This window comes from Chinchilla lanigera, unplaced genomic scaffold, assembly GCF_000276665.1.
Source record: "Chinchilla lanigera isolate Chin_1 unplaced genomic scaffold, ChiLan1.0 scaffold00019, whole genome shotgun sequence".
NCBI classification, from domain to species: domain Eukaryota; kingdom Metazoa; phylum Chordata; class Mammalia; order Rodentia; family Chinchillidae; genus Chinchilla; species Chinchilla lanigera.
Window position 1 is genome coordinate 28,765,645 of NW_004955420.1, and position 21,387 is coordinate 28,787,031.

The following is a 21,387-nucleotide window of genomic DNA, read 5'->3' on the forward strand; positions in this document are numbered from 1 at the left end:
TGATTGTTTTCTTCCCACTTGAACACACTGTCTGTGACCCGTGTTCGCATCAACTGGAAGATGCTTAGTGCGTGAGTTGTTACTGAACGAGTGGCCTGATGTGGGCACGGTCACCAGTCCTGTGCTTACTGGGCTCATTTTGCAGCAGGGATTTGTACTGAGGTCTTTACCAGAGCTATGAACAGCCCAGGACCCAGCACCCGGGAAACAAGGGAAAGGGTCGCTGTGCGACCAGAGGGAGGAAGTCCCAGTGAGGTTGGTGGGAACGAGAGGCAGAGACCTGTGGAGGGAGCAGCAGGAGCAGACAGAGCAGAGGGCGCCATGTGGGGAGGACGGGAGGGAGGCGGCCAGGCGGGGCACTAAGGAGGACTGGGTCTGGGTCATACGCAGATGACTTAGGTTGTTCAGAGTATTGGTATTTTTATCTCCATGCCTTTTTGTATGCTCAGAACTAACCACTTGCAGTTTTGTAAAACAATTGCAAAATGTTTATTGACACTACACTCAGCTCTTTCCACATTTGATTTCCTCTACTGAGTACGAATTCTCTTAGTAAATAATATTCCGCTGTCAGTAGCCTGTTTGTTCTTCTGTGGGCCTGAGAGCACAGATCTGGCAAGGAGAGGCTCTGGGGTGTGTTCCAGGGCTGGGTGTGCCTTGCTGTGGCCCTGTCTTTCCTTCCTGCCCCAGACGTGGATGCAGTGGCGTTTTCTCAGTGCTAACCTCTCTGCGAGTGTTTGAGAATGATGTGGATGGTCTTTGCCTTAAGGAAAATCTGCTGCAAACTATGGTAATGAAGCAACACATTAGTATATTTTGTAAGAGTTAATTTAGATTTTAGAGAAAAATTGATTCCTGATAGACAACTGTGGATTTACTTTCTTACACACACTACATTCTGGGGAGTTTTTTTAATGTCAACTCCTTGGCTACTGAAAGATACACATTTCCCTTGTATTTGTTCTGTTTTTGGGACACGTGCTGTTTGTACACAAGATTTCCTGGAACGGGGAAGGAAACCCCACTTTTGAATATCTCCTCCCTGTTTTGAGTTAGGGTCCCCAGGTTCATGGCTCCCCTAACTGCCTTCCACAGAGAAATGGAAATCCGTCTGAGCAGTTGGGCCCTCAGAATGTCTCTGAACTCCCTGCATAGATTCTCACACTCGGCAGCGACTCACTGGGTCTACAAGGAGAGCATGGCAGGGGGAAAAGACAACAAGCAGGGTGAACCCGAGCCATTGCCCTCGGGGCATCCAGAGAACGGCGTCATCTCTTACAGACTTTAGTGCAGTTAATATAGTCAAGGAATTTGAAAGTTCAGGTGTTTTGGTTTACTAGATCTGTAGTAACAAACCAAATGGATGTTGTGGAACTGGAAAATACAATAACTGAAAGCAAAATCTCAGTGGATCGACTTGCTTTGACCTGGCTGAATGGAGAATTAACCTGCTGGAGTTTATGGGACCAGTACTGAGGTGAAAGAACGTAAAACTGGAGCAGAAGAAACTGGGAGACAGTGTACTCCTGGGGATTAATCCCAGGACCATCACAACTGAATGTGTTATAGGAAGAAGGTCCCAGCTGGAGCGGTCACCAGGGCTGTCTGTGGAGGGTGTGTCTTTTGCTGGCGCCGTACTTCCTGGCAGCTACACCGTGAGCAGCTTTGCCACCACACCTGGTAGAGTTTGTGTCTGGATGTCCCCTCAAAGCCTCATGTGGGCATGGGGGGGTGGGCTTTTTGGGGGCGGCTGAATCTAGAGTTTGTGGTTGATTCATGGTCCAGTGCTGGGATTAAGGGTGTGAGTGCTACACTCTCCTGAGGGTGGGTAGGCTGCCTACAGTATAAGGGACAGAAAGAGGCTTGTACCTTCTCTTTCTTCCTCTCTCTCCTCTCTTATTGCTGTTGCTGTCTTCTGGTGCAGTGAACTGTTGCCCCCCTGCCATGCACCACTCTGCCCGATATGTCCACCTTCTGTGCTCCAATTGAAGTCCTCAATTCACGGGAATACAGACAGCTGATAGGGACTGAAACCTCCACAGACTGAGCTAAATAAACCTTTCTGCCTTAACTTTGGGCGTCGGGTATTTTGTCTGAGCAACAAGAAGAGTAACTGAGACAGCAGCTCTCTGCCATGATGTTCCTACCATGGAGCCAGGCAGTCATGAACTGAAACCTGGGAACCTGGGCCAGAACCCACCCTCCTCCTTCCACTTGCGAGTGTTAGGTGCTTCGTTCCAGTGATGGCAAAGCTGACTAAGTACACGGAGGCGATCTAGGGACCAAACTGCTCCTTAGTCAGATTTGCTACCTGTTTACTCTTTTACCCCTCTTCTTCACCCATTGTTTGCTAAGTACCTTTTCAATGAGTAGCACCAGGCAAGTGGTTCACTGTTTGGAGAAATGATGAGGTTATATTCCTACCTTATCCCGCAGCATAAACTGGATTCCCGTGAAGTGAGGACTTCAATTGGAGCACAGAAGGTGGAGGAAAAGGAGGACTGTGAAGGGGAAGAAGGAGAAACAGAATGATCCAGAGCTGTGATAGTCAGGCTTCTATCACTGTAACAGAATCCTGAGAAAATGAACTCAGGAGGAGGATGGGTTTGCTTGGGCTCAGGTTTCAGAGGTTCCAGTCCCCGGTAGCTTGGCTGTTGCTGTGGGGCGGAGCTGCTCACCTCATGGTGACTGGAACAGAGCAAAGGAGGAAGGAGTTACGCTGCCGCTTCCATTTCCCGGGCACGGTCCCAGTGATGTGATGGCCTTCGCCTCTCCCGGCACCCCCACTGAAGGAGCTTCTAAGACTCTCCGTGCCAGTGTGATGGGGACAGTGCCCTGGGGACACTCGGGCCTTGGCAGCCTTTCTGGACACGTGCTGTCCACTGTCGTGCCCTGAGAGGTGACCTCTGCACTTTCCTACTTACAGGCTGGTGATGTACATCGAGAGAGACAGCAGAAAGACCACCCCCGGCGAGGAGCGGCAGAGCGGTGGCTGCGGCGGCGACAAGTACCTGTGCCGGTGCCTGCAGCTGCTCATCCGTCACCTCGCCCAGGAGCTGCCGCGGATCCTGGGTGAGGTGGAGTCGTCCGCAGGCCTGGCTGCAGCCCGCCTCGCTGCCCCGGGCTAGAGACCAGCTCGTTCTCACTCTTCTTTCCACTCCTGCAGCCGCATGGGTGTGGGGACCTGGCTTTGCAAGTGTGGTTTCAGGATTTAAGTTGTCCCTGTCTGTATTTATAATTATTTTGCATCAGTGACCTTGAGACCCAAGCAGGCTACATTTTACACTGAGGCATTGCCAGAAGTCAATGGACTATTTTAGGACATAAACAAAATGAAAGCATTGTAATTGCTTACCGTTGCACACACACAGTTGTTTCTGGTATTGTTTTCTCAAGATTTCTCCCCACTTAAATCTGAAGAAAACAATTTTTCCTTGAGATTACAGCCACAAATCAGTTTATTAGGAGAACTGAAAAGTACATAATTTTTACATTTAAAAATTAAAGTGTTTAAAGAATTTAAAGAACTTTGACAGTATCGGTCAATACTCAAGTTCAAATTTAAAAAAATTTCTTTGGTTTGAAAATTATCTTTAAGATAATATCTAATGATTTGCAAAGGGTGTATACTATAACAATAATCTCTTATTTTGTTATTTGCAGAAATTAAAATGTGGAATATGTACACATAGTTTCAGTCCCTTTTCATGCTTTTCTGGCAGATGTAGCTATAAACAGAAGCATCAGAAATATTAAATGGTGAAAATCTCTTCACATGCAAGGACAGTAGCTCTTTGCTAACATATTTCAAGACTTACGCTGACAGTGATTGAAACTAAAGCACCCCAGATTCATTCGGGATGCTGACTTTTGTTTACCTCCAACCTGAAGGATATCATCTGGTCAGTTGGTAGTTGAGATCCTTATTACCAGGTTCTGTATTTTAGGATACAAAGATTTTTAAAAAAGAATACAAAGATAAGATTCTAATGCCCACAAATTAAGTTATATTTATTATTGGATTTATTATGCAGTGGAAACTCTTGGGAATTGAGCTCTTTCCACTTCTGTACTCTTCTATTTTTTAAAAAGCTGTCGTCCTTTATACAGCAACTTCAAAATGATTATTTCTGTTTATCAAAGTAATGTGGTCATAGTTAAGCTGCAGAAAATATGTAAGAAAATTCTAAAACCATCACTCTACCGTAATTTTTCGTAGATCCTATTTTTAATTCCTAGATGTGAGGCTGATTAGAAGTGTACATCAGAACATCCCGTTCTGTCCCCAGAGGCCACCCTTGTCTAATTTCAGGGTTGTGAACCAGAAGGGCATGACTTGTACTTTTGTTTGGAGGTGGATTACCTGGGAATTCCTGCCAGTAATCGAGCCCTGACAGTGGCCCCTGCAGGTCTGTAACCTTCAGGCTCTCTGGGCTCTGCTTTGCAGGTGATGTTCTCAATGCCTTGGCCAGCATCTCAGGTCGGAAGCACCCATCCACTGTCCAAGGGAAGCAGCTAAAGACATGCCTGCCCCTCATGCCCGTGGTGCTTCACCTGCTCACTTCTCAGGTACTGTTGTGTCTGGGAAGGAGGGAGCATGACCGGGTGTGATCAACGTGTATGGTGCATGGGTGAATTCTAAAAAGTTTCCCACAGTAGAAGACACGTTGGCCTGAATCCCCTTTAGAATCCCCCCACCTCCCCTCACTTCAAGCACACAGCCCTTTGTTCTAGCCACTTCCTGGAGCTGTTCTGGAGTCCTCTTTTACTACTCCCTTTGAGAAGTGTGATAAAGAGTATGGTGATTGCTGCCTCCGTGCTCCATCCAAAGAAAGGCAGACCGTGTCCTCATCCACCGTAGTCACTGGATCTGGCACCATGGGACCTCTGGCTCTTCCCCAAAGTCAAAGTAACCATGAAGGGGAAATGTTTTGAGTCGATTCAGGACATGAAGGCAGCCAGGACAGCACCACTAAAGACCTTCACAAAAGAGGGCTTCAGAGCTGCTGCAGGAAGTGGCAGGGCCAGCGGGGTGAGTGTATTCAAAGCAGTGGGGAGGATTTTGATCCCCCCTTGTAAATGTGGCTCCCTGTAAACTCCAGCTGAGAAGTGTCAACTGAAACAAAACATTTTTGTTTCTTGAATTAAAATTGGTCTTGGCTTTCAGGGCTTAATCTGTGGAATCTTCTCACATGCAGGTCGTTCGACCGCAAGTTGTGACAGAGGAGTTTCTTTTCAGTTACGGAACTATTCTTGTGAGTAACTCCATTACGTGTTTTATGTTCTTACTAAAATTATGGCTGTTTGTCTACTGTGTATGGAATTTAATGTCAATATATGGTAATTTAAAAATTGTGGTGGCATTTACTTGTCTCTGGGGAAGTGACCTTTTTGTATTTTTATCTGTTGACTGTAATAGAAGTTGACATTTGGAGAAAAGATATATTCTGTCCTGATAATGTGTTGTTTTCAGAGACGGCGCCAAATATGGTAGGTCCACAGAAACACTTTCATAGATTTTGGTATTAAATGTCCTGAAAAAAACATGGAATACAAGTGAAGATGGAATGTGAGCGTGTTCTGTCGTGGTCGCTGTGGGTGGCAGGGCGGCCGCTGTCTGTGGCTCTCTGCGAAGCTCCTTGCTTTGCACGTCACCCTGGGGCCACCCTGGCACCCTCCCTGGCAGACACCTGGGTCCTGGCCCTCATCCGCGACGTGGCTCTTCTGTGCTCACTGCAACTCTCCCTCTGTGCCTGTCATGTCCTGAGACCCTGAATTCCCCCAGAGAGCTTTTCAGCACCCCCACTGTGCCTCGGCTGTGCACCCGCCACAAATCCCCGACCTCAGCACTGCACCCGCTGCCTGGGGCCGGTTCCGGTGCTCCGCCGGCACCTCCTTGATGCCCCCGCCCCGGTGCTGTCTCCCTCCTCTGGTCACCATGCTCTCCCTCCCTCCCTCCTTTCTGTCACACTGAGAATGGAGGAAGAAAATGTGTGTTCAAAGCATTAAGCATTAGAATCAGTAAGCCAGTGACACATTCAATAGGGGTGTTCCTAGGGCAGTCCGTGCTGTCACCCCCAGTGATGTTGCCGATGCTGAGGATGAGGAGCGGGTGCTCTGTGGGGTGGGGTCCAGGACTTGCAGGGCAGGGGTGAGGAGGCGGGCGCTGCCTCCCCTCCCTGTGGTCGCTGCCTCGAAAAGCGCCGTCCATGTGCCCGTCTTTTTGGCCCATCCCCGTGCTCTTCCGGAATCATTGCATAGAGGCTGGCGGTGAACACTCGCTCTGTGCCACCTCCTGCGGGAGTCCACAGATACCGGGCAAGAGACAGCTCTCTCTGAATTTTTATTTAGCATCACATTCATTATTTAGTATCGAATTCAGTGAAGCAGGTCTCATGTTGGAACTTTGGTGGAACTATTTCAACCAAGCTACAAAAAGCTTCCAACGTCCCCTTATTGAGTGACTTCATTTTCAGTCCATTTTTTATGTTTATTCATAGGCTGAAAGAGACTTCAAAGTGTTCTTCATTTTCAGGTTTCAAAGGGCTTGCATTTCCTAGATTCTCTGATTTTCCTTATAACTTATTACCTTATTTTAAGGGCAATTTATGCCTATTTATTTAGATTATAAAGTATAGAAAATTATGGTGAAATTGGAAGAAAATAAGGTCACCCACAACTCCACAACCACGGATAATGCCTACCATTTTTCATTTGTATGTAGAAAAAATTGTATCTACGACATACAGAGACAGCTACAGACACATGTGCTTGAGACCATCGGCGTTTACATAGGGATTTATAGTCTGTCTTTTCAGATTTGACGTCCTAAACATTTCCCAGCACCTGTATTTCTGCTCTGCACTAATTGTTTATACATGTTATTCTGGTTTTAGAGTCATCTGGCATTTAATTTGCTATTTGTCATATGTAAAATATATGTACCGTTTGATGAGCAAAGGGCAGGGGGGATCATCTGCACCTTAGAAACGTGGGGGCTCTGCCTCCCAGGGCAGCGGCCTCCCATGGGGCTCCCATCCACATAGCGCCTGTTTGTCCCAAGTGTTCAGCAGAGGGAGCAGCCCCGTCACAGGGCTGAGTTGCTGGGACAGCACTGGGGCATCCTGCGCAGGGCACTGGCACGCAGTAGGAGCAAAGGCTGGAGTGTGGGGTGGGGTGCAGGAGCAGCTGGGCAGGGAGGTCTGAAGCTGGCTGGAGACTGCCGTCTATGGTCAGACTGCCATCTGTCTGGGAAGCCCAGACAGGATGCTCTTCCAGGACGACCTGTCCCTGGTGAGCGAAACCCGCCAGCTTCCTGAGTCTCAGAGCGTCCGCAGCGCGTTCCTGAGGCTTGCGTGCCAGCTGCATTGTCCCTGCAGTGTGGTCTTTTGTTCCCACCAAATGTGTTCTGGCATCAATGCCCACGATGGTGATTTGCGTATTTAACAATTACGGTTTGTTATGTATAGTTTCAAATATAATCCTGCCTGGAAGCTATGATTTAGGTATATGTAGAGTATTGAATGTTTTTCACGACTTTTTTCATAAGAACAACAGGAACAGTTTTGAGCAGTATATTAGATTTTATTTCAGAGTGATTTTGAAAGGTTCATTGATTGAGAATTTTATCTTTTTCAGAGTCACATTAAATCCATAGACTCAGGAGAAAGCAACATAGATGGAGCTGTGGGTGAGTAGACCTCAGGGGCATCCAGGTCTGCGCCTGAGTACTTTGGACGTGCTTTAGAAAGTGCGTGTAGACCCTAGAATAACTGTGACTTTGTCCCCAGGATCGGCGGCATCGGAGGAATTCATCAAGATAACGCTGTCGGCTTTCGAGGCTATCATACAGTACCCCGTGCTGTTGGAAGACTACCACGCTACGGTCAGTTCTGGCAGCTTTTGGAGAATTTTCTTTTTCACCTCATTGCTGATTGTGGTTCTGGGACATGCTTGGGGCCCAGATGTGGTCCTCAAGTGACTTAAGCGTCCAAGCAGCAGAAGAGACCCAGGGAATCTGTGTCCTTCTCCATAGACTCTGACGGGACTTTTCCTTGCCTGTGATTCTCCACCTCTCCTGGCCACGTAGCAGGGAGTGCAGAGCCTCTGAGCTCAGTGCTGTGGGCGTTGGCGCAGGGGCTGCTGGTGGCTGGCACTAGAACACAGAGCAGCAGCCTTGGGCTCTGTGCTCTAGGGCAGTGCCCTCCCTGCAGCTTCCCCTTACCGCTGACCCTGCGTGGGAGTGGTCCACAGAGGAGGAGCGGCAGCTCCTCTGGGCTGGGCAGAGGGCGCCTTTGGAATTAATATTTACTTTGCCTTTTCGTTTCTGCTTCCCTTGTTCTGAGTCTTGGTTCTCTTTCCGGCAGTCTTCACTGATTTCTTCCCACTTGGATCTTTTCCAGTCCTCTTTTAACTTGGGGGCTCTGGCGCCAAGCTCCAGGTCTGACAACATCCCGGTTTCTCGAGGGACAGCTTTGCTGAGTGTGAAGCTCTAGGCCGCAGGTGTTCCTGCCAGGAGCGCTCGGCGTCACGCGGATGCCGCTGCCCGTGGGCGTGCACCTCCTCTCCTTTGCTCCAGCTTGTGCTCTGAGTTAGTTTTCCCTCTGAGGGTAATTCCTCTTTTCATCTGTTAGCTCATTCTAAAACTTTTTTTTTTGATAGGAGGTGTCTTTGGAGTTCTGCAGACTCACCTGATGTAACTGAATGGGGCTTTCTCCTTTCGTTCATTGTCTTAGGGTTCTCTGCGCCTGAGGGCTCCGGCCTGTCTTCATTGGTGTGCGGATTTCTCCGCCATTACCACTGTCTTCTTCAGCTCAGATCACAGGACATCAAACTTTTGCACTCCCCTCTAAGCCAGCTGTCTCCTCGGTGTCCTTTGATATATTCTGAGTGATTTCGTTGACCTGTTTCTGTCTTCTACGTCCATTCTGCTGCCAAATGCAGCCACTGAGTTTTTGATTTCGGTTATTTTTTCATTTGCAGTGTTTCCATCTCTAGAAGTTGTTTCGCCTTCAAACCTGTATTCTTCTCAGTAGTTTCCTGGTCCCTGTAAATATTCTCCACTTCGTGTTCCATTCATTCACGTTTGTCGGGTGGGGCTGCTCCCAGGCGGGTCTGGTTATTCCAGTGCCCACCGACAGCGCCGCCGCCTCTTGTTCATGCCAGGATTGTCTTGTTTTGGGAGGTCTCCCTTGTTTTGGGAGGTCTCTCTGTTTACTGCTGGCTGCTCGTCGTCCTTAAAGTCCACTTGTGGTGATGCCCTGGGACGGAGTCTGGGGGTTGTTTCCCCCTGAAAGGCCTCAGGTTCCCCAAGGATGACTGGGGCTTGTGTGCACACCCCTGAGACACAGGTCTGCGACCGTGGTTTCCCAGGCACGCCTCTCAGGGTTTGGAGCGTGAAGGAATGTGCAGAGGTTGGTTGCACACCTGGCTCTGTGGGATGTGAGAGTACATCCCCTGTGCAGGCAGCGGCTCAGTGCTAGAGCCTCATAGATTGCCCTGCTCAGAGCAGCTGGCAGGACCCCAGGAGCCCGTGTGGATCTTGTGGGTCGGTAACCTGGCACCCTCTGTCCTGAGCTCTGCCTGGGGCTTTCATCCAGAGTTGGCCTGAAAGGTCCCCCACTGTATTTTCAGACCTTAAATAATTTTAGGGTTTTGGTTTTGTACATGTTGGCATTTTCAGGCATTTGTTTTCAGGAGGTGTTAATCCAATAGAAGCACCCTGACTAGAAACCCTGTTTTCACGGTCGCTTTCCTAGCGTGAACTCCACATTCTCGACTGAGCTAGCACTTGCTGGGATGTTGCTTATTGATTTGTTTGCCTAATGAACAATAACCTCATAACTAACATGTTAAGATCTAGGGTTTGTAAATATCTGTATTGCATAAATAGGACTTTAATTAGTTTATTTTCTAGTTAAAATGTAAGCACACTAATTACTGAAGTCACAGCTTCCATTGTGATGGAAAAGACATTGTTGCAACTTACTGCTTCATGAAAATGTTTTTTAAAGCTGTAACTCACGGGAAATCCTCTAATTGTCTCTTTTTGAGCATGACCTGAAAGCGGGAAGATGGGGAGCTCCACCCCACGAGTCTGTGGTCTGGAGTTTTAGCGATGTACACTCAGGGCCCTCAGTCAGTACCTTACTGCAGGGAAGGGGCTGAGTGCATTTAACTCGCCCTGAGCACAACATGTGTTTTACAGTTTCTGGACCGCTGAGCACCTTGGAATTGGGAAGCATCTGTCTGGCTGCAGAGCAGTCACAAACCCACTATGACGGTCTCTACGGAGCATTGGTTCTCATTCATAGTGGTTTCCAAAAATATGAATAGCAAAGAGAGACATCGGGCCGATTCCTTTTTTTTTTTTAGAGAACTCTGACAATAATCTGCTAAAATGCATTTCAGTTTTTCTGATTTTAAAAAGATAACTCTTAATGATTTAAGAAAAATGAAAAGCCTGCCCTTTTGTACATTTTGAATCAAAGATGGGATGCTAATGTGGAGTGTTTAACTAAGTCAGACATGTGAGTCCGTGCTGAGTACTGGTAGGGCTGTAGGAGAAGTGGAGCTCTCAGGAACTAGTAGTGGGGGTGTGAACTGGTACAACGGAGCTAGGGGCAGCGGTGGAACTTGCCTGTCTACTGGGACCCTGCAGCTCAGCGGCTTGCTCCTCCGCGTATATTCAGCAGCACTGTGAACTTCCGTTCCTTCACCCGCGTCTCCCAGAATGCTGACATCGCCCTGCTGAACACCGCCCGTGCCCGTCAGAGCCTGTGTGTGACTGAGTTATGGCTCGGTTGTGGTCGGAGGACAGCACGGGAGACAGCAGCGGGAATGCGGATCTGGGCAGGTGCCCAAGCCTCACAGGCAGCGGTGCGGCAAAGGTGCAGCTATGAACACAGCGCTCCCCCCTGCACAGAGCTCAGGGACGCACAGCGGGGCTGCACGGTCGGGGTGGTGACTGGAAGCCGGGCCTCAGGCGGTTTTGTGGCGTCCCTCCGTCAGCCCTTCTTGCTCCCACCCATGGGGTTGTGCTGGAGGGCGGCGCCTTGGAAGCAGCAGCCCTCAGCACGCGTTGCTGGGGTGCCCGGGACCCCCGCCTCCAGAACCATGAGAAATGGGTCCTGTTCCTTCGGAACCGCTCCTCCTGACTGTGAGGCCTGGGGTCGCTCCGGCACGCTTCCCACACATGCAGAGTGCCCGTCTGAGATGCTTTGTTACACTGCCCAAGGGACTGCAGCCCTCACACGTGAGCACACATGAACACACGCGTGTCTGCACGATACAGCTGTGTGTACTCCCAGGCCTCACACCCGCGCACGTGAACAGACAGACGCCTTTGAGGTCTGAGTTCACCGCGCTGTGGGCACGTCGGGCGGCCTTTCCCACAGTGCTGCCCTCAGCACCTTCTCTACTGCTCAGCCCTGCACACGTGTGCATCATGGCAGACCCCAGGCCTCGGGAGGTGGGGGCCGCACAGGACTCGCCTCCCCGCTCACCCAGCCTGTGTCTAGTCGGCTCTCAGATTCTGTGGGTCTTTCATTTTACTTTCCATTTTAGACTTACTTTGCCTTCCATGTCTTGTTGATTTTACTTTTAAAATTTTTTTAAATTTTTTTTTTTTCCGGGTACCAGAAACTCACGACCTTGCAGTTGCTGGGTTGGTGCTGTGCCGCAGAGCTAAATCCCCAGCCCCTGATTTTACTTTTTTTTAATGCATAGCCTATCAACCAGCTTTTAAAAATTGAGCTGGTAGAAAAAGATATATTCAGTGGGGCGTGGTGGTGCACACCTGTAATCCCAGCACTTGGAAGGCTGAGGCAGGAGGACTACTGTGAGTTTGAGGCCAGCCTGGGCTATATAGTGAGATCTCACCTCAAAACAAAAATAAAAACAAAACACAGAAGAGAAAGATGTATTTGGAGTGGCATCTTGCCTTTCCTCAGAGGAATGTCCCTTCTCCATGTCCACCACAACCTGTCCTCATTGTCCTGGTGTTCTGCTCAGGGCTTCTTCATGGGAAGAGTTTCATGCTTTATTATTTCCACTTTTCGTATGCAAAAGGTGACACGTATTTTACATTTTGCTTCTTAATCACGAACGTGGGAGTTACTCCATTGTAGTTCACAGCGCTCCTCCTCACTCTGTTAGAGCAGTGCAGTGCTTCCTCCCTGTCCGTCCGCTCGCCACAGGCTGTTCAGCCAGACTCCTGGGCCTGGCCTTCAGGCACTTGCCGTACTTTACCATTACAAGAAATAGATAGCTTTGCTCCCTTGCAGTTTTGCGTTGTGGGTGGTGTGTCTTCAGGGAAAGTTCCTGGAAAGGCATTTTTCATCACAATGCAAGGGCAGATGCAGTGTGCTTTGACGGGCACTGCCAGTGTCCCCTGCGGGGCACACCCCCGCTCACTGCACACCCCCGCTCGCTGTCCCCAGAGCCGCGTGAGGTGCCTCTGTCTCCACCCACAGCTTCTGAATTTCTGCCCGCCTGCCTGCAGGAAGCAGATACCGTGGGCCCTTGGTTCATGAACGCTTTTGTTTGTGAGTAAGTTGGTTGCAAACCAAACTGCATCTGGTGACAAACGCGACCATGGCCATCTTTCCCGCATGAACGTGACCGTGTCCATCTTTTCCAAAATCGTGAAATAAATTAAGTTTGTGAACCGAGGTACCACTGGATAAACAACCTTTTGCCTGGTTTTCTCTGTGGCTGTCCTTAGAGACCTGCCGTTCCTGAAAAGCCAGGGGGGTGTTGTGTCACCACTGTCCTGTGTATCGGGTGCTACTCAGGGTGAGGGAAGGAGGTGGCTGGCGAGGTGGCCTTGCTTGGGTTGTGCCGCTCGGTGTCCCAGGCACACTGGGTCGGCTGAGTGGAGACAGGTGTGGGTGATTTCCACAGGCAGAGTGAGAATTTCAGTGGAGTGTACTCTTAAGAGAGACAAACCCAAAATAAAGAAGACACGTATCTGTAAACAGCAGAAAGTGTGCTGTCATTGTAGTAACTGGAAATGCACTTGTCTCTAAGCTGTTGTATTACTGATATTCTGTTAGTGAAAAGAAAACTCAAATATGGCCTAGTGGCTATTTGTAGTTGAAGGCTGCTGATCATCTGATAGCTCATCTTCAACATTGCTTGAAGTGGGGCATGTCAGGTTATAATGAAGTATCGTCTTGTTCATCAGCAGCTGAAGAGCAAATGGGATCAAGGTGAGCGCGATTCACCTGTTACCACCCCGTGTCAGATGAGTTCACTCTCCGCTTAGTGCACGAGGCCGGAGCTGTCCTCAGAGGCCCTTTAATTTAGCATGTACCATGGTGACTGATGTACACACACACGTGTGCTCACACTTTCTTAGAAAAGGGGTTGGTCCTAGTTTTTGAACAGACAATTGACAAATTCCCACTCCAGGGCCCAGCCTGCTCTCATTTCCCTGCTGTCCCTGGTCCTCTGCCAGCCAGGAGGCTGTGGTCAGGGCCGGTGGCTGAGCCTGACCTCATGCCCAGTCTGCCATCCGAGCATGCCGGGGCACCCTCCTCTCTTAGTTTAGTTACTTTCTTATCTTGGGTATTTGTGGATTATATATCTAAGCAATTGTTTTAAGTTTTATATGCTCATTCTCCAAATAAATTGCTCTAAGTATCTTTTTAAAAAGGGCCACATCATGACTTGGCCCTAATTTAAGCTGACTCTTTGCAGCCACTTATTTCTGGTGATCAAACGTGAAGCCAGCAGACACACATCTCCCATCTTTCCAGAAGCCCTTGTGTGTCTGTTCCTATTTATGTTCTGCCATTTATCTTATATTCATATGTATGCATGTTTATGAATGGCCCTATTTCCCTCCTTGCCCTGAGTAGCTATTGGGCTTTGAATAGCCCCTTCCCTACATACTGTACCGTCAGCTCATCCGAATGGTGTGTGCATGTCTTGGTTACTTTTCTCTCGTTGCTGGGACAAAATATCTGACCCTCAAAATTAAGGAAGGAAAGGTTTATTTCGCTTACAGTTTATGGAAGCTTCAGTCTGTACTTGGCAGATTGTAAGGCAGAGTGGCACATTGCAGAGGGCTGCATCTCAGGGCAGCAGCACACAGCTCAGCTGCAAGCACCCACCAGGGCGGAATGGGGCAGGAATGTCCTCAAGCACCTTTTTCCTCTCCCTTACATATGCAAACTATCCACTCCAGGGCGGGTACAGCTCTCACACCCATATTCAAACTCTAAAAGCCTGCCCCATGTCCGCATGAGGCATTGGGGGGACACACAGACATAAACCATAACATTCCACCCCTGGCACCCCAAAAGACCCATGCCCATCCCTTCATACAAACAGCATTTAGTCCATCTGCAAGAGTTGCCAAAGTCCTAACAGTTTCAGCATTGCTGAACAGTCCAAGTCCCAAGTCTCCTCCGAGATGTAAGGCAAACTCTTAGCTGTGAGCCCCCATACAAATGAAAAGTTAAACACTTCCAACATTCAATGGCACAAAATAAGCAGTATCATTCCAAAAGGTACACACAGGGGGATACAGAGCATTGGGACCAAAGCAAGTCCAAAATACAGCAGGGCTAACGTTATGTCCTGTAATTCCACATGCGGCATCTCAAGCAACTTGTGGCACATTGTGAGCTCCAAAGGGTTTGCATGAGTCCACCCCTGTGGCATTTCTGGTGGTTACAGCTTCCATGGCTTCTCTCTTAGGCCTGCTTTGCTCCCTCCATGCAGTTTTCCTTAGATCATCCACGGTCCTGGCTTTTCTAAACTTCTGAGGTCTCCAGGGCACCTTTTGCTTCACACTCACAGCCTCACATATTGCCCTGTCAGGGGCACACTGCCTGGCCTCCCAGGCTTTCTGAAATCTGGGTGGAAGCCTCTTTAACCTCAGAACTCCTGCATTCTCCATGCACTTAAAGCCAGGGCTACATGGATGATGCCAAGGTCTGCTGCCACCTGGAGAAGTAGCCAAGCTTTCCTCTCTCTTGGCCACAGGGGTCGAGTGCCTGGATTACTGGGCACTCTGAATCCAATTCTGAGGAGCAGATTTTCTATGCTGCTGCCATTCTGGAACCTGGGCTGGCCGCCGCCGCCATTCTGGAACATGGCGCTCTGAGGCTTCCTTCTCAAGGCAAGGTCTTTCACCTTTGCAGTTTTGAAGCTGCAAAGGGTGGAGACTTGCTGCTTCTGATGCCCTCAGGCCATCTTTTCTATTTTCCTGTTCCTTCTCAGCAATGGCGATCTCCTCAGCTCCACCTTTGCGGTCCACAGCTTTACTGGAGCTTTCTTTCTGGCCAAACTCACATTTTAAATCATCCTGCTGGGCTCTTTGTTCTTGATTCTCAATATAAATCCGGCTAAAAGCCCCCAACAATAGCCATGCCACTGCCCCAACGTTTCACTGCCTTGATATTTCTTTTGCCAGATTAACCAGTCCGCTGCCACCCTTAATCTCAGTCTTAGGCAATGTCTCTGGACATGAGCAAAATGCAGACAAACTTTCTGCCAAACCATAACACACATCATCTGGAGTCCAAAGACCAATGCAGTCCTTCTTCCAAGCAGAAACCTCCCAAACCTGGTGTTTACCGGCAAGATTTCTATCAGCTTTCTGGTCTTCTGAGCTCTGACCAGAATTTCCCAAACAGAACAGCTGAAGGCGTTCTAGCGCTTCTCTTTCAGGCGACATCTCTGAACCTTTCCAAACACTTCCCACAAGCCATTTCCCAAGGCTCTTGAACCACATGGTCAGGTATAGTCACAGCAACGACCCCACTCTCCTGGTACCAAATTCTGTCTTGGTTACTTTTCTCTCGTTGCTGGGACAAAATATCTGACGCCCAAAATTAAGGAAGGAAAGGTTTATTTCGCTTACAGTTTGTGGAAGCTTCAGTCCGTACTTGGCAGATTATAAGGCAGAGTGGCACATTGCAGAGGGCTGCTTCTCAGGGCAGCAGCACACAGCTCAGCTGCAAGCACCCACCAGGGCGGAATGGGGCAGGAATGTCCTCAGGTACCCTTTTCCTCTCCCTTACATATGCAAACTATCCACTCCAGGGCAGGTGCAGCTCTCACACCCATAATCAATCAAACTCTAAAAGCCTGCCCCATGTCCTCATGAGGCATTGGGGGGACACATAGACATAAACCATAACAGTGCACATGGGTGTTGTATGTGTGTATAGCTAGTGTGGGCTTATATACAGTTCATGTCTATGTAAATGTTAGAATGTTTTAGTTATACACATTCTCTCCTATGTTATCTTGAGAGTACAGAAAATAATTCCTGAGATTTATAGGGGCGTATACTAAAATATTTTATCATCTTCAATTTCCTCTCTTGAATTTTCTTCATTTTTTTTACCTGAAACTACTCCAGGAACCAACTGTGCTTCTTTGCCCTATACCCTGAGGTAACTAACGTTTAAAAATTTATGGTCATGTCCTTTTTGCTAGAGTCATTGTATATTTTAGTGTACATTTTCTCTAAAGATATATGGTCTCCTTTTCCCTAAAAATAATACTATTTTCTTGATCCCTGCAGTTATTGAGTAGAACATGAATAAATTGATTAGACTATCTTTTTAGTGTTTATGTCCTTCACCTAGTTCAGCTTCCTGGGCAAGTAGTTATTTTCACATAATTTTGTTTTTCAATTACTTTCTTACTGTGTAGCTTTCCTTTGATAAGGTAATCAATTGTCATTACTCAACAAACATAGGAGTTAAATAGTCAAATATTCTAATTTCCTTACTCTCTTCATTTATATACTTAAAAAGCATCTCATATCACATTGTAATTCATCCTGCCCTTGTTCTTCTGAAAGATTAGTCTCACTTGTGAGGATTGATTTTATATCACCATGGGTACTATTTTAATTGCCTAGGGTTATTCAGAGAAAAATATGTTAATTTAAAAAGCAAATGATACTATAATAAATAGATTTTTAAAAAACCTTGTAAATTTTGGCTGCAGCAGTTGGCATTTGTGTGCATTACGGAACGCTTGCATGTCCTGTGTCAGGGTCCCTCGTGTCACGCTGTCCAGGTCCTGCTGCGAGTTGATTTTGCCCATTAAAGTTGATGATTGTGAGATTTGGCCACTATTTCACACGCTCAGAATTGGGCCTGAACTGAGAATCTCAGGGTATCACGGGGGATGCAGAAGTGAATTGCTGGCTGGCTTGTGCGGCGTGTGCGTTTTCAGCGCTGGTGGGCACTGTGGAGTTAATTGGTCCTCCAGCGGTTGCGCTGACTGGTCATACTGGATGAGTTCCCAGTGCCCCCTGTCTTGCAGGCACTTAGAATGTTTCTAATGTCTGTGTGTAAAGCTGAATCTCAGTCTCTGTGTTTCCACTTCTTTATTGTTATTATTCTCTGGTTGAGTTTTCAGATTCTTCCGGCTCTGTGGCCGTTCCCTTTTGCGAATGTCCTGTTCAGTTATACACATGTCTTTCGTTCAGTTTTTGGAGTTGTGTTTTTCTCATTGATCTGTTCTGATGTATCCTGCATGTGAATCCATTGTGAGTTACCGGGGTCGTAGAATTCTTGGAGCCGATGGCTTCTCTCACTGGTTTGTGGGGACCTCTGTGATTAACGTACTCAGGTGTGTCCGTGCAGCTGGCCCGCTACACCTGCGCGTTCAGCACAGACCGCTTCTGCCAGCCCCAGCTGAAATGTTAGAACAGAACTGCGTCTGTACTGAAGCGGACGGACATCTTCTGTTGTCACCGTTCTCTCAGCACAGCAACTTAGCTGGCCTTCCCCCTGTAGTAAGTACTGCAAGCGCCCTAGAGACGCTGCACGCACAGCTCCCGCACCGTTTCATAAACGCGGCTTGAGCGGTTGGGGCTCGGTGTCTGCCCTGCGTCCTGGAGCCCGCCCCACCGTGATGGCTCCGCCACACCCCTCACCCAAACCAAGCAGATGGGCTCACCCAGTCCTGGTCTCCTGGGGAGACCTCTGATGTAAACGTGGCCCAGCCTCAGGTGTTCGTTAGAGAACCTGAAAACAGGCTGTGTTTTTTATTCTTTTTTTGAGGGGGAGGTCGTTTTAAAAACCTTTTCTTACTCTAATATCACAAAGTTATCCTTTATTTTCCTCTAAAAGTTTTCCTTCCCACCATTAGATCTTTAAGCCTCTAATAATTAAAAAAAAAAATTCTTTGAATATTTTAAAAAATAACGGACCTACTTCCTTCAAGGCCGGCTTGCTCTGCACTGCTCGACGCCCTGGCCCGTGCGGTGTGTGGAGCCCCACGCTTTGTCCCTGGGCTCCAGCCCGCTCCGCGCTGCGTGGCCAGGGTGAGCGTGGGCATTTGGTGGGACTCTCCACCACCCCATGCTTCTTGACACATGTCTGTGACCTGTGACCTTTGCGTCCATAGCTGCTGCAGAACCAGTCTGAGGTGCTCGGGAGGGTGGCGGTGGCGTGCACACTGCTGTTGCCCGGACGGCAGGTGACTCCGCAGAGACCTGGCCTCTCAGGGCTTCAGCCCGCGACTATGCTCACCCTCCTTTATCCGCGTCTCCAGTGCTCTTCGTCTCTGCGTGTAGACCCGTTTCTGACCCAGGTCGTTTCCCTTCTCTTCGAAGAACTTCTTTTAACAATTCTTCTAAGGCAGCTCTGCTGGCAAAAAAAAAAAAATTCCTCCTTTGATGGCGCATCCGGTAGTGCACTGTCTGCAGAAGCATCCCTGCCTGTTTTTCCTGTGGTCTTCGGGTTTCCTTAGGAGTTCTCTCCCAGCCGAAGCCTGCCTTAGGCCTCCTCTGCAGCAGTTCTGTGTCCCTCTTCGGGGCGCGGCTGGCGCTGTGGGAAGGCTGGGCAGCAGGGATCTGTAGTTCTTGGGCTGGGTCCTGCTCTGGAGTGAGCGTGTGTGCCTGGGAACAAGTGTACGGTGCCTTCGGGCACTTTTGTACACGTGTGTTACACACTTCGGTCATATCTCCCACCAGACCACCCTCACACGCCCTCGATGGTAGGTTTTTCAGTTAGGTCATACTAGTGATGTCCTCTTTCTTCACTGATGTCTTGGAAGAAAAAACTTGTTATTTTGGGTTAGCTTGAGTGTGGTCTTCTGATCTAACTAGGGCATCATAGGAAAGGTTTGCGTAGTGTGTTTGTACCTTTTGAGTCTCCTTCTGTGAATGCCTTACATAGTTGTTTGATGTACTTGATGACACAGGGATTGGTGTCTCATTTTCCCCAGCCTTTTGTCCTTGTTCAGCCTAAACATAAGTGATGGTAATGAGTTTGTACATATTAATTTGATGGCTTAACTCCAACCCATGCCAGCCGGGTTTTACATTTTCTACTACGTTTCCTCCCGTAGGAACTCAAAGTTTGAAGAAATTGCTCTCGATTTTCATGATGCCATTTTGACCTGAGGACTTTCTCAGAGCTTAACAAGCTTGGTGGTTTATTCGGGGTCATGAAGAGTTTAATCTGGGATAAATTTATCCACCGATTTCCCCTCCTCGGATGAGGGATTCTGCCCTTGGGACAGCATAGGTGGTGCTCATGGGTTTGGCCTGGAGAGCACGCTGAGCCTCACCTCTGTCTCTTCCTTGTAGGTCATTGAGTACATCCTGCCACCCTTGGTCTCCCTGGTTCAGAGCCAGAATGGTGAGTGCGGCTGGCCCGCGGTGTCCCCTCCTGCCCGCACCCCCGCGCCCACTGCCCCTCCCGCAGTCACGCCTGTTCCCTCTCCTGCAGTGGAATGGAGGCTCTGCAGCCTGCGCCTGCTCTCGGAAACCACGTCGCTGCTGGTGAACCTGTCGGCTGGGGACGGCGAGGAGGAGGCCGTTGCTGATTCTGAGCGCAGCCTGCTGGGCCTGGTGCGCGACACGCTGCTGCCCCAGTGAGTAGCGCAGAGGAGGGTGGTCTGCGGCCGAGAGGGCGACATCCCCAACTGGTGCGGTCACGGCCTGTGTCCTGGAGTGTGCGCTGTTGGGGCACTTGGACTGCAGGCGCGAGTCTGCGGAGGATGGTGCAACCCCAGTTGTTGCCCCACAGGACTGGGGTTTTGCAGGTGGGACTGTGCCCAGCTCAGGGCCAGGGTGAGGATTTAAGCTCAGCGTAGCCGGGCTACTGGACAGGAAGTTGAGACCCCCTGCCCTGCCCAGCATGAGCGGAGGGGCGCTTCCCTTCCCAGACCCCTCAGTTACAAACGGGCTTGTTCTGAGGGGATGAGGGAGTGTAGGCGGTGAGCACGGGGGCCGGAAACGGATTGATTTTCGCTTTTATTCCACTGCTCACATGGCCAACAGCAGGGTGAGCCCAGAGAGCTCCCACTGGAAATGCAGGAAAGTCCTGAATGGTACCTGAGAGTTGAGGGGGCTCGGACTTCAGGAGTAAGTTACCCCAGCCAGTGGCCGTGTCACAGCGGGAGGAGCCTGCAGAGCGCGGTGCTGCTGCGTGTTCCCGCAGTGCGCAGGCCCGGCCACTGCTCCCTTGGGCGCAGGCCGCCCCCTGGCCGGTGTTCAAGGGGGGCAGCCTTGCCTGTTCAGCCCTCTGTAGTTCAACCTCTCAAGATCCGCTCTCAGTTTAAAAAGTTAATGATCATCAGTTGCAACTGCATTCTGATTTCAGCTGGTGTTGAGTTTCAGTGACGGTACACAAAATCAGGGCCACGTTAGAAAGACACACGAATGGCCACGCCTCCTGTGGCGGGCACTGCGGCGCTGTGGAGCTGGCTGTGGAGAGGGCTGCTTCCTTCCCGTCTCCTTCCTGCTCTTCTGAAGCTGGGTTTTAGGGTATCTCCATTATAAATGTGAAGAGCGAGGATTCTACCGCTATTCAAAGGGAGAAAATGATGATCTGTGTGGAAAGAAAGTCAAGCTTTGTCACGGGGGACTTTCCTAGTGACAAACTCTCAATACAGTTTCATTTGCATTTGTTTTATATGAGTGTGTGTATGCTTCATATTTCTGTTGGTTAAATAAAAGGTTACAACCTTTCCAGTGGGATTAATAATTCCACTGCCATTGTACACTTCTAAAACTGTTTGTGTATAATCATATGTGCCTTTCTAACAAGAAAATACCTAAAAGTGTAGTATATTTTATTTTAAAGAGAAAAGAATAAAACAAAATAACAGAAACAGACAAAAACAATACAACACAAAAATAATAGAAACGATACAGAATTCCAAAAAAAAGATGATAGGAAATTAACAATGGTTGTTGTATTACATATTGTTACCTTCAAATTAGTTGCTCAGATTACTAGATATAAGCATGCAAGAGTGAGATCAAACAATTAACATTAACTGTTCCTTTCAATAAACCATTAGAAATTAGTAGTACAATTGTGTTAACTATCTTATATATATACTTTTTTTTCCACTTCCTTCTTTCTTTCTTTTCTCCTTTCCCTCATCCCAGTTATT

The 21,387-nt window shown here is 48.7% G+C and overlaps 1 protein-coding gene across 1 annotated transcript in view; it reads left to right on the plus strand.

Annotated features, from left to right (window-relative positions):
* The window catches only part of Ulk4 (unc-51 like kinase 4), a 398,151-nt gene that overhangs the window by 132,634 nt on the left and 244,130 nt on the right, over positions 1–21,387 (plus strand). The window contains exons 23-29 of the mRNA XM_005383568.2: positions 2,927–3,072; positions 4,448–4,569; positions 5,199–5,255; positions 7,639–7,690; positions 7,791–7,885; positions 19,571–19,622; positions 19,713–19,857. Of these exons, the coding sequence (XP_005383625.1) occupies positions 2,927–3,072; positions 4,448–4,569; positions 5,199–5,255; positions 7,639–7,690; positions 7,791–7,885; positions 19,571–19,622; positions 19,713–19,857 (669 nt within the window). The remainder of the gene's footprint in view (positions 1–2,926; positions 3,073–4,447; positions 4,570–5,198; positions 5,256–7,638; positions 7,691–7,790; positions 7,886–19,570; positions 19,623–19,712; positions 19,858–21,387) is intronic.